The 13,667-nt window shown below is 42.3% G+C and overlaps 1 protein-coding gene across 1 annotated transcript; it reads left to right on the top strand.

The window, feature by feature from the left end:
- Positions 1-5,563: 5,563 nt before the first annotated feature.
- On the top strand, positions 5,564-11,095 carry trim47 (tripartite motif containing 47). Its single transcript, XM_036595058.1, has 8 exons — positions 5,564-5,829; positions 6,823-7,040; positions 7,190-7,235; positions 7,445-7,540; positions 7,668-7,892; positions 7,993-8,015; positions 8,105-8,220; positions 9,129-11,095. Exons 1-8 carry the CDS (start codon positions 5,644-5,646, stop codon positions 9,656-9,658), a joined length of 1,440 nt encoding a protein of 479 aa, XP_036450951.1. The 5' UTR covers positions 5,564-5,643; the 3' UTR covers positions 9,659-11,095.
- The last annotated feature ends 2,572 nt before the right edge of the window (positions 11,096-13,667 follow it).

Below are 13,667 nucleotides of genomic sequence, written 5' to 3'. Positions count from 1 at the left end.
GAAAAAACCCTTCACAACAACACCCTCCAGAAGGTAATCATAGTAGAGCCATAGTCAACAATCAAAAGAAGACAAGACGGAAACCACTGGGCCTCATCAACAGGAAGACTGGATTAGAGTTTGCCAAATTAATCTAAAAAGGCTTGTACAGTTCTGGAACAGCATGTTATGAACAGATGAGACAAATAATGTACCAGAATGATGGGAACAGAAGAGAAAGGAGAAGGGAAGGAAATGCTCATGATCCAAAGTGTACCACCTCATCTGCCAAGCATGTTGTTCCAGCGTGGGCATGTATGGCTGCCAATGGAACATTTATTGATGATGTGACTGCTGACGAAAGCAGGAGGAAGTGTATAAGGCTTTATTATCTTCTCAGATTCCAAATGCTTCAAAATTAAAGAGGAACTCAGCCGATTTTGCAAAATCACCGAATCATTCATCCGTTTAGATGTAAACAAAATCATTCAGAGTGGTTTGGTGTGAAATTCGCCTTTCTAGAGAAATTTACAGTCAAGATTGTTCACTGTTATAGTACTAGGAACCAGACATCCGTATGTCTCCACTACAAATATCATATATTATCTGTTATCCAAAACGCCCATTAAACGTACATGTGTCTTATAAGGTAATATAAAAGGTTTATATGTCATGCTGATAATGGTAAATAGTGCTAAATTATAGCACTTTGGGTACTAATTTTTCTTTACAATGCCCTGCATGTACCTCTCTGCCCCACGATTGGTATCGATTGGTTCAAATTGATATGGCTGTATGATATATTGGAAGTCCTCCACATACTCTGCCATCTTCCGAAAATAGGTAAGAAAACTGTAAAAATAAACTGTAAACAAAAGCTGCTGTTGGTGTTGTATCCGATTCAGTTCCCCTTCAGATTCACGTTCCCTTTGACGAATCAGGGCTTCAGGCGTGGCTCATTCACTGAACAGACAACAACGGTAAGCAACACTGGAACTGAGGAACTTACTCACCAAATTTGTTTTGTTATAATCCTCAGACACAGATTAATCCAGGCTGCACGGATCTGCTCTCAGTAGCTTTCACTTCTTTAACAATTGATCGTGATAATTAGCCGTTCGGACCAGCAGGAAGGTATTCAGTCTGCACCTGACGTTAAAAACCGAGTTTAGCGCGAGAAACACAATCAGACACATCAGCAAATCCATCAATGTATATTCAATGAAATAAGCTTAATATAAAACCAGAGGAAAAACAATCACATCAGCAGGTTCTCTGTGCTTCATTAACCACACGGCCATATCTACACAAACACCACACAGACATGAGTGTGGATCACTGCGTTCCCTCCGTTATATAATCCTATCCCACTTTCTGAGTGTAATATTCTTGAAATAGTGTAATTTTGGACAGTATCTTTCTTAAACTGACGCTCTGTGATGTTGACCGCCCTAAAATGGCAGCGCCGTTGACGTTCCTGGCTGGACCCAATGCGGCATCTAGGTATGTATATCTATAGTTTACAATCTGATGGACTTCCTGCCTTCCACCCAATGACCGCTGGGACCCAGGACAATAAGTGGCTTAGATAATGTGTGTGTGTGTGTGAGCTGACAATTGGGCTGGTTACTGCCGGTTGGCCTAAGGGTCTCATCAAGCAGCACACTATGCCGTGATCCAAATTCAAAAATTCCTGTCCAAAATTGGTATAAAGAACATATTGACAGCATATTCTACAAACCCAGGTCCAACAACATTGAGACAGTATGTGAAATGCCAACTAAAACAGAAAGCAGTGATTAATAAATTCTGTTTGAGCTGTATTAAATTAAAAACAACACAAAAACACAATATTTTATGTTTTACCTTATGAACTTTATTGGGGATTGTTTTTTGTAAATATACACTCATTACAAATTTCATGCCTGCAACATGTTCCAAAAAAGTTGGGACAGGAGCAGGTTTACCACTGTGTACCACATCAATCACCCTCCTTTTAACAACACTTGGGCCCAATCCCATTTCACCCCTCGCCCTTCCACATAGCCCTCTCCCCTCCGTTTTGCGTGTTCATGTCTAGGGTTACAGTGTAATAATTGTTGTTGAGAAAGAGGGGTAGGGTGAAGTGTTAGGGCTACATGACCCTCCAAACGGAGGTTTTTCATATCACTGAAGAATTAGGGTCGGCGATAACAAATAATTGCCCCTCTTTGAAGGCATATGATGCCCTAAATGTAACTAAAGCCCAGCAGTGAGGAGCTGAACTTTACCCTCCTCTGCTGTCACTGCAGACTGGCAGCGTCGCCTGCAGAGCAGCGCTGGTAGCTGTTAATGAAGTGATGCTCTTTTTATTTGAGGGTCTCATTTGATAGAGGAAGATTTCAACCACTACCCTGTAACTCAGTTCCAAGGGGGCAACACTCGAAAACAAGGGGTAGGGGTAAAATAAGAAATGGGATTGGGCCTTAAGTAACATTTAGGGGGCTGAAGATACCGGTCAATTTGAAAGATTTTTTTACCAATATTCAGTTATAATATAATATAATATAATACACACACAAGCCACTTATCCATCTGGGTTGCAGGGGGAGCTGGAGCCTATTATTGTAAGATAATATAATAATGTGCCACACATTTTCAAAAGAAGGACCAGTCAGGCATAACATTCTGACCACCTCCTTGTTTCTACGCTCATTGTCCATTTTATCAGCTCCACTTACTATATAGGTGCACTTTGTAGTTCTACAGTTACAGACTGTAGTCCATCTGTTTCTCTGATACTTTGTTAGCCCCCTTTTACCCTGTTCTTCAGTGGTCAGGACCCCCATGGATCCTCACAGAGCAGGTACTATTTGGGTGGTGGGTCATTCTCAGCACTGCAGTAACACTGACATGGTGGTGGTGTGTTAGTGTGTGTTGAGCTGGTCTGAGTGGATCAGACACAGCAGTGCTGCTGGAGTTTTTAAACACTGTGTCCACTCACTGTCCACTCTATAAGACACTCCTACCTTGTCAGTCCACCTTGTAGATGTAAAGTCAGAGACGATAGCTCATCTGCTGCTGCACAGTTTGTGTTGGTCATCCTCTAGTCCTTCATCAGTGGTCACAGGACACTGTTGGCTGGATATTTTTGGTTGGTGGACTATTCTCAGTCCAGCAGTGACACTGAGGTGTTTAATGCTTTACAAGCAAGTTAACACAGGTTCACAAATGAGTTTTCCTTCACTATATTGCATCTGTAGGTCTCTCACATAGTTAGGTTAGAGTCAGGAGTTTCTTCCATCATTTATGTTTAATAGACTCTCCCAAAATTTTACGCTGCTGCACTGATGTTGAACCGTGTGCTGCACTGGGTCAGTATGACCAACAGGTCAAAACAAGCTCAAAACAAAGTGAGCGCTGTGCCCTGATTGGTGTTCTTGCTTTGCCCTTCTTTCGTTTTGACATGTTACGTTTTTATACACACATAAACCGAAAGGAACGACAGATTTCTCATAATGTAGTGGAGTGAAAGTAAAAAGTCACCCGAAATGGAAAAACTTCAGTAAAGTTCAGATACAGGAAAAACTACTTAAGTACAGTAATGAATTACATTTACTTAGTTACTGTCCACCACTGTTATGCACAGATATTACTCCAGATTCCCTGAATCTTTTTTGATATTATGCACTGAGGAGCATGAAATACTAAAAGTCCTTATGATCGCTCACTGAGGAATGTTATTTTTAAAATAGTTGGACTATTTGCTGACATTGGAGTGGAGAATCTGGATCTATCTATGCTCATAAAGAGATGCTTTTTCTGGACATTTCCCTTTATACCCAAGCATGATTAGATCACCTGTTTAAGATGTTTCTTGAACAGTTCACAGCGTTACTAGTCTTAAATTGCCCTGTCCCAATTTTTGATTGTTTCCAGATATGCTATTTATGCACATTCCTCCGTTCTAATGATGCACACAAGCACTAATAGTTCTCTTATGTGGGGAACCTTCAGCCAACTTTTCTGTATGATTCCACGGTTGAGATCCAAACAAAGTCATTCAGAGTGGTTTAATGTGAAATTAACTCAAAACAATGTTGATAACAACGTCCTGTGAAGAAGCTTATAACGTCATTAAATTCTTCAGACATCTGGTTCCTATCACCACCACTGCGAGCGATCCTGACTCGTTTCTCTAGAATGAAGCATTTCACATCGCATGACTTTGTTTACGTCTAAACAGTTTGACCACCGTTTGCAGAAACTTTGAAGGACTGGTGGAATTGGCAGTGAATCGAGTCTGATGGAGTGCTGAGAATTCTCAGGGTGCTGTGACCAACTCCCAGCACAGACACAGAGACCACAGTAACAGCCTTTAGCTGGTGGCTAAATATGAGTTATAAACTGGAATTAATTTTTTCACTCCCCACAGTTTTAGAGACAGAGATCAAAACAAATATGTATATGTAAATGCAAGTACAAAGCAGGTACTATTTGGGTGGTGGATCATTCTCAGCACTGCAGTAACACTGACGTGCTGGTCTAAGTGGATCAGTCACAGCAGTGCTGCTGGAGTTTTTAAACACCTCAGTGTCACTGCTGGACTGAGAACAGTCCACCAACCAAAAACATCCAGCCAACAGATGAGGGACTAGAGGATGACCAACACAAACTGTGCAGCAGCAGATGAGCTATCGTCTCTGACTTTACATCTACAAGGTGGACTGAGCAGGCAGGAGTGTCTGATAGAGTGGACAGTGAGTGGACACAGTGTTTAAAAACTCCAGCAGCACTGCTGTGTCTGATCCACTCAGACCAGCACAACACACATTAACATACCACCACCACGTCAGTGTTACTGCAGTGCTGAGAATGATACACCACTCAAGTAGTACCTGCTCTGTGAGGGTCCATGGCCACTGACCACTGAAGGACTACAGTCTGTAACTGTAGAACTACAAAGTGCACCTATATAGTAAGTGGAGCTGATAAAATGGACAGTGAGCGTAGAAACAAGGAGGTGGTCATAATGTTATGCCTGATCGGTGTACATGATTTACAGATCGTTCTACTTTATGTAGGCTATTTATTAATTTGTGGGGTCACTGCCGGCCACTGATGAAACTGGGTTTTTTTAAACATTTGTATCGTTAGCTATCCAACTCAGTCAACCCAAAACTTACATTTAAAAGTGTCTCTCATTAGGATCTCGTCCCTACGCTTGTAGGTTGATACGGAGCCCCGCTGGTGACATCCTGTATAAATAAAAATAATGCGTGGCCACGACTTAGTAAGGCGTGGGAACGAGTTCCTAATGCGTGGCCACGACTTAGTAAGGCGTGGGAATGAGATTATTAAATCGTGGCCACGATTAAGTAAGGCGTAGGAACGAGATCACGGCTTACTAAGTCGTGCCCACGCATTAGGATCTCGTTCCCACGCTTTACTAAGCCGTGGCCACGGCTTAATCATCTCATTCCCACGCCTTACTAAGTCGTGGCCACGCATTATTTTTATTTATACAGGATGTCACCAGCGGGGCTCCGTAGACGCCTTTACCTTCGAGACATTTTTTTAATTTATTTTGCATCCATAACACTTTGATCCGCCCCACTTCCTCTACGCTTCCTCCGTCCTTTCCGCTCTCTTCCCGCAGTTCAGGAAGCCGAGCGCTCGGGAATCATGGCTACTGCTGGGGATACGAGGGGGGAACTGCAGAAGGAGCTGGTTTGTGCCATTTGCCTTGATTACTTCGACGACCCTGTGATCTTAAAATGCGGCCACAATTTCTGTCGCATGTGCATTTTAATGCACTGGGAGGAAAACGGCGGAGACGACATCGGTTACCAGTGCCCCGAGTGCCGGATGGTGCGCCTTGTTTCCATACCCTCTCCCTCCGTTAGCGCTAGCAAGCCTCCTCTCTAACGAACTAAGCTGGATAAGTTGGCCAACACTCTCTGTAACGGCCGCATTTTAACTGGGATCTTTTCAGTGACAGCAGTTCCACAGTCCACTGAAGCCGGGAACGGCCGGGGTTCTGTTATTGTGCACTTGATATACTCTTTCTAGCCGGAGAGCCGGCGAGGCATCTTAACTACAATTACCGTTATTTTCCGCCTATGGGTTTCAAAAGAAGCTCGCTAACTAGATACGTTAACTCTCGCAGGTCTGATAAAAACCCAGTAAATCTACTTCCTAACCAGGTTTATTAACCTAGCTAGTTCGGTTAAATGATGTGTATTTTTGCTCAAAGTGTTCTTTTATAAACGGCCACACTTAACGCTAGCTTACCTGAACGAAAGCGGAAAGAACTGGTTGCCAGTTCAGGTCCTGTAAATGAACCAGCTAACCTAGCTGGGTTAGCTAAAGCTACGTTAGTCCACCAGATTCATTTATACACCAGACTAATTTAATATTATTACCTTGCTGGAAATGAATCGGGTGTGGTGGAAAAATGAAAATAAAAACCTCTGCCTTTAAAATGAACTTAAAAACACCGGGCCCAGAAATTGTTTACGTGCTAACGTTACTCTGGAAACAGCTAGCGTTAGCCGTGTAGCTCATCCCATTAAAACCTATGAGGTTAGTTAACCTAGCTACCAGGCTAATGTTTTCGTCAATTCGTATTTCAGCCAATTCCCTTAAACCCTGTGGAGCTAAGCTAGCAGGCTGACGTTTTGGTCAACTCGTATTCCAGCTAAGTTCATTCCCTTTAAACCCTACGGAGCGTAGCTAGCTAGCAGGCTAATGTTTTGGTCAACTTGTATTCCAGCTATTTCCCTTAAACCATTCGGAGTCCAGCTAACTGGCTAATATTCTGGCTACTGACCATAATTCTCCGTTTCTTCCACACGTTTATAGGTGTTTGGCAAAATGAGCTTCACGAAGAACTACCTGGTGAAGAACCTGGTGGATAAATTGAGTGAGTTCGACTGTCTGAAGACGTGTAGGCCACCAGCTCCAGCAAAGCCACTCAAAATGGATGGGAAATGTGAACGACACCACGAGGAACTGAAACTGTACTGCCACACGGACAGAAAACCCATTTGTGTTGTTTGCAGAGAATCCAGGGCTCATAGGTGAGCTGTCTGCTTTGTGTTGAACTTCATTACTTGCTACTCTTCTGATGTGGAATAACAGGACTCACCCTTTTGCTCTACTCCGTTACAAGTTGAGTGCACTGTAATGTAATGCCATCTCATGTCTTGGCCATTCTGCATGTTTTCAGACACCATGACGTCGCCCCTGTGCCAGAAGTTGTTGAGGATATGAAGGTGAGAGACGATGATCTGCTTGACCAGAGGTCACACTAAAGCACCCGGACTCAATTGCTGCAACAGCTGTTTGTGAACCTACTGTTAGTCTTGCTAGACTTTCAGCACTGTTTGGCTGTCACTAAATTCTGCTTCTAAATATTTTAAAATAAGAAAAAGACTTGACTTGTAACCAGGATGTGACTGAAGATGCCTCTTTTGTTCCCCAGGGCGAGCTGAAGCTGAGGCTTATCAAACTAAACTGGCAGAAGTCTATGTGTGCCAGGGTCAAGGCCATAGATGAGCAAGCCAAAGCTGATGTCAAAGTACGTAAGAGTTAAATCAGACTACAAAGTAAAAGCAAGATAAGGCTGGTTTGAATTAATTTTATCTGCCGTCAGTGCATAAACCAGTCTAACACCAGTCGACCAACATCTGTTTACGTTCTCACAGCTGAAGAAGCAAGCTTTGAAAGAGAAGATCGAAGATGACGTCGGGGCTCTGGTCCAGTTCTTGCTGGACGAGAAGGATGGGCTGTTGGAGAGACTGGAAGACGAGGAGGCCTCCACAATAGCGTTAATAGACGAGAACCTTAAGCTGGTGGAAAGTGAGGCAGCTAAGGTGGACAAGGCCATTGCTGACATTCAGAATCAGCTCAGTGAGGCAGCCAATTTTGAGGCAAGTCTTTTTGTTATGTCTTTACTTACAAAAGCGTGTTGTGTTTTTATGTCTTTAGACATTCATTGTAATCTTTTTATATTATGACTGTCTTTTTTAGAGTATCAGCAAAGCATACACAAGGTATGTTGAATATTTATCTCTCTTTTTGTACAATAACCTTATATAAAAAGCATACTGTATGCATAAATGTGGTGTTGTCTTGCCTTTAGCCCGAGCCACGTGAGCCTTACTGTGCAGGCAGTGAACTGTCCCCCTGATTTCACCGAGTTCACTGGCCCCTTTCAGCTTATACTGTGGAAGAAGATGATGCATGTGCTGCATACAAGTATGTGCAGTAATTTTCCTGAGTCAGTAACTGTACTGTGCCTTTAGTAGTGCGTCGTTCTATTACCCTTGGTTCTAGACTCTTGTCTTTAGAGTACCCCTGCTCTGTGCATGTTAGAATGTTTGTATTTAAACGCACCAACTTTGGTTTAGAGCAGGGAAATGACTGAAACATGCAAGACAAGGATACTGGCGGATCATTCTCAGCACTGCGGTAACACTGACGTGGTGGTGGTGTGTTAGTGTGTGTTGAGCTGGTCTGAGTGGATCAGACACAGCAGTGCTGCTGGAGTTTTAAAACACTGTGTCCACTCACTGTCCACTCTATTAGACACTCCTACCTTGTCAGTCCACCTTGTAGATGTAAAGTCAGAGATGATAGCTCATCTGCTGCTGCACAGTTTGTGTTGGTCATCCTCTAGTCCTTCATCAGTGGTCACAGGACGCTGCCCACAGGACGCTGTTGGCTGGATATTTTTGGTAGGTGGACTATTCTCAGTCCAGCAGTGACACTGAGGTGTTTAAAAACTCCAGCAGCACTGTTGTGTCTGATCCACTCAGACCAGTGCAACACACACTAACACACCACCACCACGTCAGTGTTACTGCAGTGCTGAGAATGATCCACCACCCAAATAGTACCTGCTCTGTGAGGGTCTATGGGGGTCCTGACCACTGAAGAACAGGGTAAAAGGGGGCTAACAAAGTATGCAGAGAAACAGATGGACTACAGTCTGTAACTGTAGAACTACAAAGTGCACCTATATAGTAAGTGGAGCTGATAAAATGGACAATGAGCGTAGAAACAAGGAGGTGGTCATAATGTTATGCCTGACCGGTGTATGTTTATAGTATAGGATGGAATTAGGAACCGTTGAACTCACAAAGCTCACATCTTTTCTCTCTCAGTGCCCCAGAACCTGACACTCGACCTGGACACGGCCCACCCCTCCCTGGCAATCAGTGACTTTGACACCAAGGTGGAAGAGGGCCGGGTACGCTCACAGGAGCCCGACCTGCCCCAGCGCTTTACACGCTTCTTCGGTGTCCTGGCCACTGCCCGCTACTCAAGTGGACAGCACTACTGGGAGGTGGACGTGCGGGACAAGGGCGTGTGGTACCTGGGTGTCACCACTGAGTGCAGCAACCGCAAGGGCTTTGTCAACCTGTCGCCTTCAGCTGGTTATTGGAGCCTGTGTCTTCAGGACCGACTGTACGCCAACGAGGAGGACTCCCGCGTGCCAGTGGCCGACTACTGGAACTCGCCACGCGTCGGCGTTTTCCTGGACTACGACAGGGGCCACGTCACGTTCTTCGACGCAGTCACCATGAAGCGCATCTATAACTTTATCGCGTACTTCGACGAGCCCGTGTCGCCCTTCTTTAGCCCGGGCAAGAATGACCCGGGCAGCCGGCTGCAGATCTGCCACTTTTACTGATAGGCCTGTCGTTTAGCGGCCAGCGTACGAAAAACGTTATATTTCTATAATCAAAAGTTTCCATTCCTTGGCGTTCTCCTGTCGGGAGACAGGAGGGTTTTGCCATGGTGTGATTCAGACTGTGAGGTCCTTCAGCTCCTGTTTATATGATTTTAGGAGAGCACAGTGCTCCGCTTCACCCAAATCCGAAAGAATCAGAGGTGGTTCTACTCGTTACTGTTGGATTTACGATGTAGCCCTACTGAAATTCAGGTAGAGATACGTTGCAGGTTTAAAGCAAATAGCAACTCGAAGCTGCTCATGACGTCTCCTTTCACCTCAGTGTTGTCTTGCGTCTTTGACTTTTCAGGTAAAAGTAACTAAAGACTTCACTTCAAAGTGAGAGTTTCTAAATTCGAATTCCACATCACGGTGGAATTTAGGTCACTGTTTTAACGGTAGTAATATTTCAGTTTTTTGCAAATAGCTTTAGAGGTAAAACTTATCACTATTATGTACTCCAACATACTGTGAGCTTTATTATGTCAAACACATTGAATGCTTTTTCACCTCTTTGATATTTCACACTTTGACCCTCCTTTAAGTTGTGTTAAATATATTTGTACTTTGATATAACTGAGTAATTAGTATATAACACATTATACTCAAGTAGTAAACTTTGTTGAACTCAACATTTTTGCACAGGTTGCAAACAAGTGATGTTTGGACAGTTCCATGACCAGAACATAATATAAGCTAAATAGAGTTACATTTTACTACCTTTCTTAAAGGCTGGAATTGCTAAAACACACCCATAAGGCCTGAAGACTAGCTCTGAGTGCACATTAGTAATTTTTTTTTTTTAGTACATTAATCATTGACTATGAATTCTTAATATTCATTTGGTTGTTCATCTCAAGCTAAAAGCCTTTAGACTGAAGATTGTGTGCCATTTTTCCTGGTCTGCTTTCGTTCGTTTTACTTTGTTTATACTTTACGGTTTTAATTTAGATGTTTCAGTTGTTTTTGAATGTGTCCTGTATTTCAGGCGAAGAAACTGAAATGAGAAGACTGTTGATCTCATCAGTTACAGTTAAAGAACACGTTTGTGTGTTGGGCCCATTGATTGTAACTCACCTCTGTTCCATGTTGTATGTAATAAGAAATGTAGTTTATTAGTGTTTCTATTAATACCTGTTCTGTTCTGATGAGCTCTGCGTTGGACTGTGGTTTTGACTTTGTTTTGTAAGATCAGAATCATGTCTGGATCTACAACCAGATACAAGTGTGTTCCGTAATAAAGTTTTTATGCCCTGTGACTGACAGTGTAAGAGGGTGGCATTAAGAGATCATGTGAACAGATTAACATGTGTGTGATTTGTTACTGTAATAAACTACTGCAGTATGTTTTTATTTTCCACAGTTATACATTTGGAAAATAAAATTTGATGATGATTACCTTTCTTCTCCCCCCCCAACAGTAGCGACCAGGCCTGTCACAGTCATTACATCATCACCTGACTGATTATTTAGGCTGATTACAGCAATGTGAACTGGGTCCATTTCCAGCCAAACATGTCTGTTTTTATATTTACATTTTTACATACTGTGCCAACTTCTTGGGAACTGGGTTTGTGTGTGTATGTATGTCTCAGCACTGCAGTTACACTGATGTGGCGGTGGTGTGTTAGTGTGTGTTGCGCTGGTCTGAGTGGATCAGTTTTTAAACACCTCAGTGTCACTGCTGGACTGAGAATAGTCCACCAACCAAAAATATCCAGCCAACAGCGTCCTGTGACCACTGATGAAGGACTAGAGGATGACCAACACAAACTGTGCAGCAACAGATGAGCTATCGTCTCTGACTTTACATCTACAAGGTGGACTGACAAGGTAGGAGTGTCTAATAGAGTGGACAGTGAGTGGACAGTGTTTCAAAACTCCAGCAGCACTGCTGTGTCTGATCCACTCGCACCAGCACAACACACACTAACACACCTCCACCACGTCAGTGTTACTGCAGTGCTGAGAATGATCCACCACCCAAACAGTACCTGCTCTGTGAGGGTCCATGGGGGTCCTGACCACTGAAGAACAGGGTAAAAGGGGGCTAACAAAGTATCAGAGAAACAGATGGACTACAGTCTGTAACTGTAGAACTACAAAGTGCACCTATATAGTAAGTGGAGCTGATAAAATGGACAATGAGTGTAGAAACAAGGAGGTGGTCATAATGTTATGCCTGATCGGTGTAATATATATATAGATATAGATATAGATAGATATATAGATACTGCTGTCCAAACAAAACCTTGTATCTCAATTTTTGTTGTTTTTGACATCATTTAAAAATGTCTGTTAATCTTTACATTGTATGTAAATTTCATGATGAATGGACCAAAACAAATGACCCAAAATGACTTGGAAAGAAATCTGGTTCCATTGACTTACATTAAAAGTAAAGTAGTTTTTTTTTGCTTCTCCTGTAAAGTCACCATTTTGGAGATACGAGGTTTTATTCTGACAACAGTGATATATACATACATATAACATGACAGGCCTAGAAGTGACACTAATAATGTTGCTTCACAAAAGTAAACCAGAGGATTTTTGTAATGAATGCCTATGAACATCAGTAAGAGACATCTGGTGTGTCCAGAATGTGTGCGAACTCATTCACACACCCGTTCATGGCACAGAAAGACAGAATAAAGTGTTGAAAGATCTTTATATTTACAATTTTTAATCGCACACTGTTAAAACTGACCAGTCAAATGAACACAATGCTGATTTCATGTGTTACACACTTCATTACTAAATGAGTTTTATTTCCTCTTGTGTGCTAAACCATCAGTCGGTCCAAACACGAGCTCATGCACTGGAAAGAGTTTGTGATAACCGGTCAGGAACACATCCGAGACCAGCTCTGAGCCAGGATCAGCTGCTGGATGGATATGCGCCGAGACAGAAACATAGAAGGTAGAAACTGAGGCTGGGTCAGCTGTGGTTCTCTAAGACAGTGGCTCCCACACGTTTATGTGTTCTCGCTAATCTACCACGCTTGACTCAGCTGTGCGTGGTTTTCACTCAGTCAGGTCACTAAATTGCCAAAGAATCGTCAAAGCAATGAGGCCAGATTTTGTAGTTTAATTTTCAAGGGGCTTCAGCAGTTCAGATGGGAGGTAGCAATGCCAACCAAATGCTGCGTGAATGTCCCCACCGCTCATTTGAATAAGAATCTTTTGTGCCAAGTACAAGACTGTCAAGGAGCTTCTCTCTGTGCAGCCAATGTAACTTGCATGAGCAAGCTTGCTCATGAAATGAAAAACATCATATGAATCAATATGAAAAAAATTCATATTAAGCATTGTTTGGCATTGTTTCATGCCCTTTATTTACAATAATGGGGGCAATAAGATGTAAATAAAGCATGTAAATAAAGATGTAAATAAAGCTTTTCTATTGTAAGAGGTTGCACAAAAGTGAAATAGAAGACAAACGAATGATAAAAAAAAAGGTTAATATCTGATTTTCATTAAAGTGGCTCAATTATTTCTACAGCTGCTGATTCCAAAATCACTGCTCATTCCTAAAACACTTTACTGAACTCATGAGCTGATAATGAAGTCCTTTGCTTGCCTTAAGAACTATTCAAGAGTTTATCCAGCTAGAGTTTATCCAGCCCATATCTTGGAAAATTTTACCCCACTATTTTGAAACACAGTTCGATGTAGTGCAGTTGTAAGCAAAAGTTTGGGCACACCTGGTCAAATTTATAATAATTTAACACATCCTCTACAGAGACACACGTTTCCACACTTTAAAGCACAATTACTGTTTATTTGCTGAATTTAACAAAAAAAAAAAAGTAAAAAATTGGCCTGTGTAAAAGTTATGGCGCAGTTTATATTTAATTTTTTCACCATATGTTAAACCAGGGGTGTCAAACTCAACCACTAAAAGGGCCATTTTAAAAAATCTCAGTAAATCTGTGGGCCAGCTGTGTTTATTTTATTATTACTTAACATTT

This window comes from Colossoma macropomum, unplaced genomic scaffold, assembly GCF_904425465.1.
Source record: "Colossoma macropomum unplaced genomic scaffold, Colossoma_macropomum, whole genome shotgun sequence".
Classification (NCBI taxonomy): domain Eukaryota; kingdom Metazoa; phylum Chordata; class Actinopteri; order Characiformes; family Serrasalmidae; genus Colossoma; species Colossoma macropomum.
The sequence above is the reverse complement of the archived record's forward strand: the minus strand, read 5'-3'. Positions and strand labels throughout refer to the sequence as shown.

Coding starts and splice junctions, on each gene's coding strand:
- trim47 (XM_036595058.1), top strand. CDS start 5,644: ATGGCTACTGCTGGGGATACGAGGGGGGAACTGCAGAAGGAGCTGGTT. Junction 7,236..7,444: donor AAGTTGTTGAGGATATGAAG/GTGAGAGACGAT, acceptor TTTGTTCCCCAG/GGCGAGCTGAAGCTGAGGCT. Junction 8,016..8,104: donor ATCAGCAAAGCATACACAAG/GTATGTTGAATA, acceptor TCTTGCCTTTAG/CCCGAGCCACGTGAGCCTTA.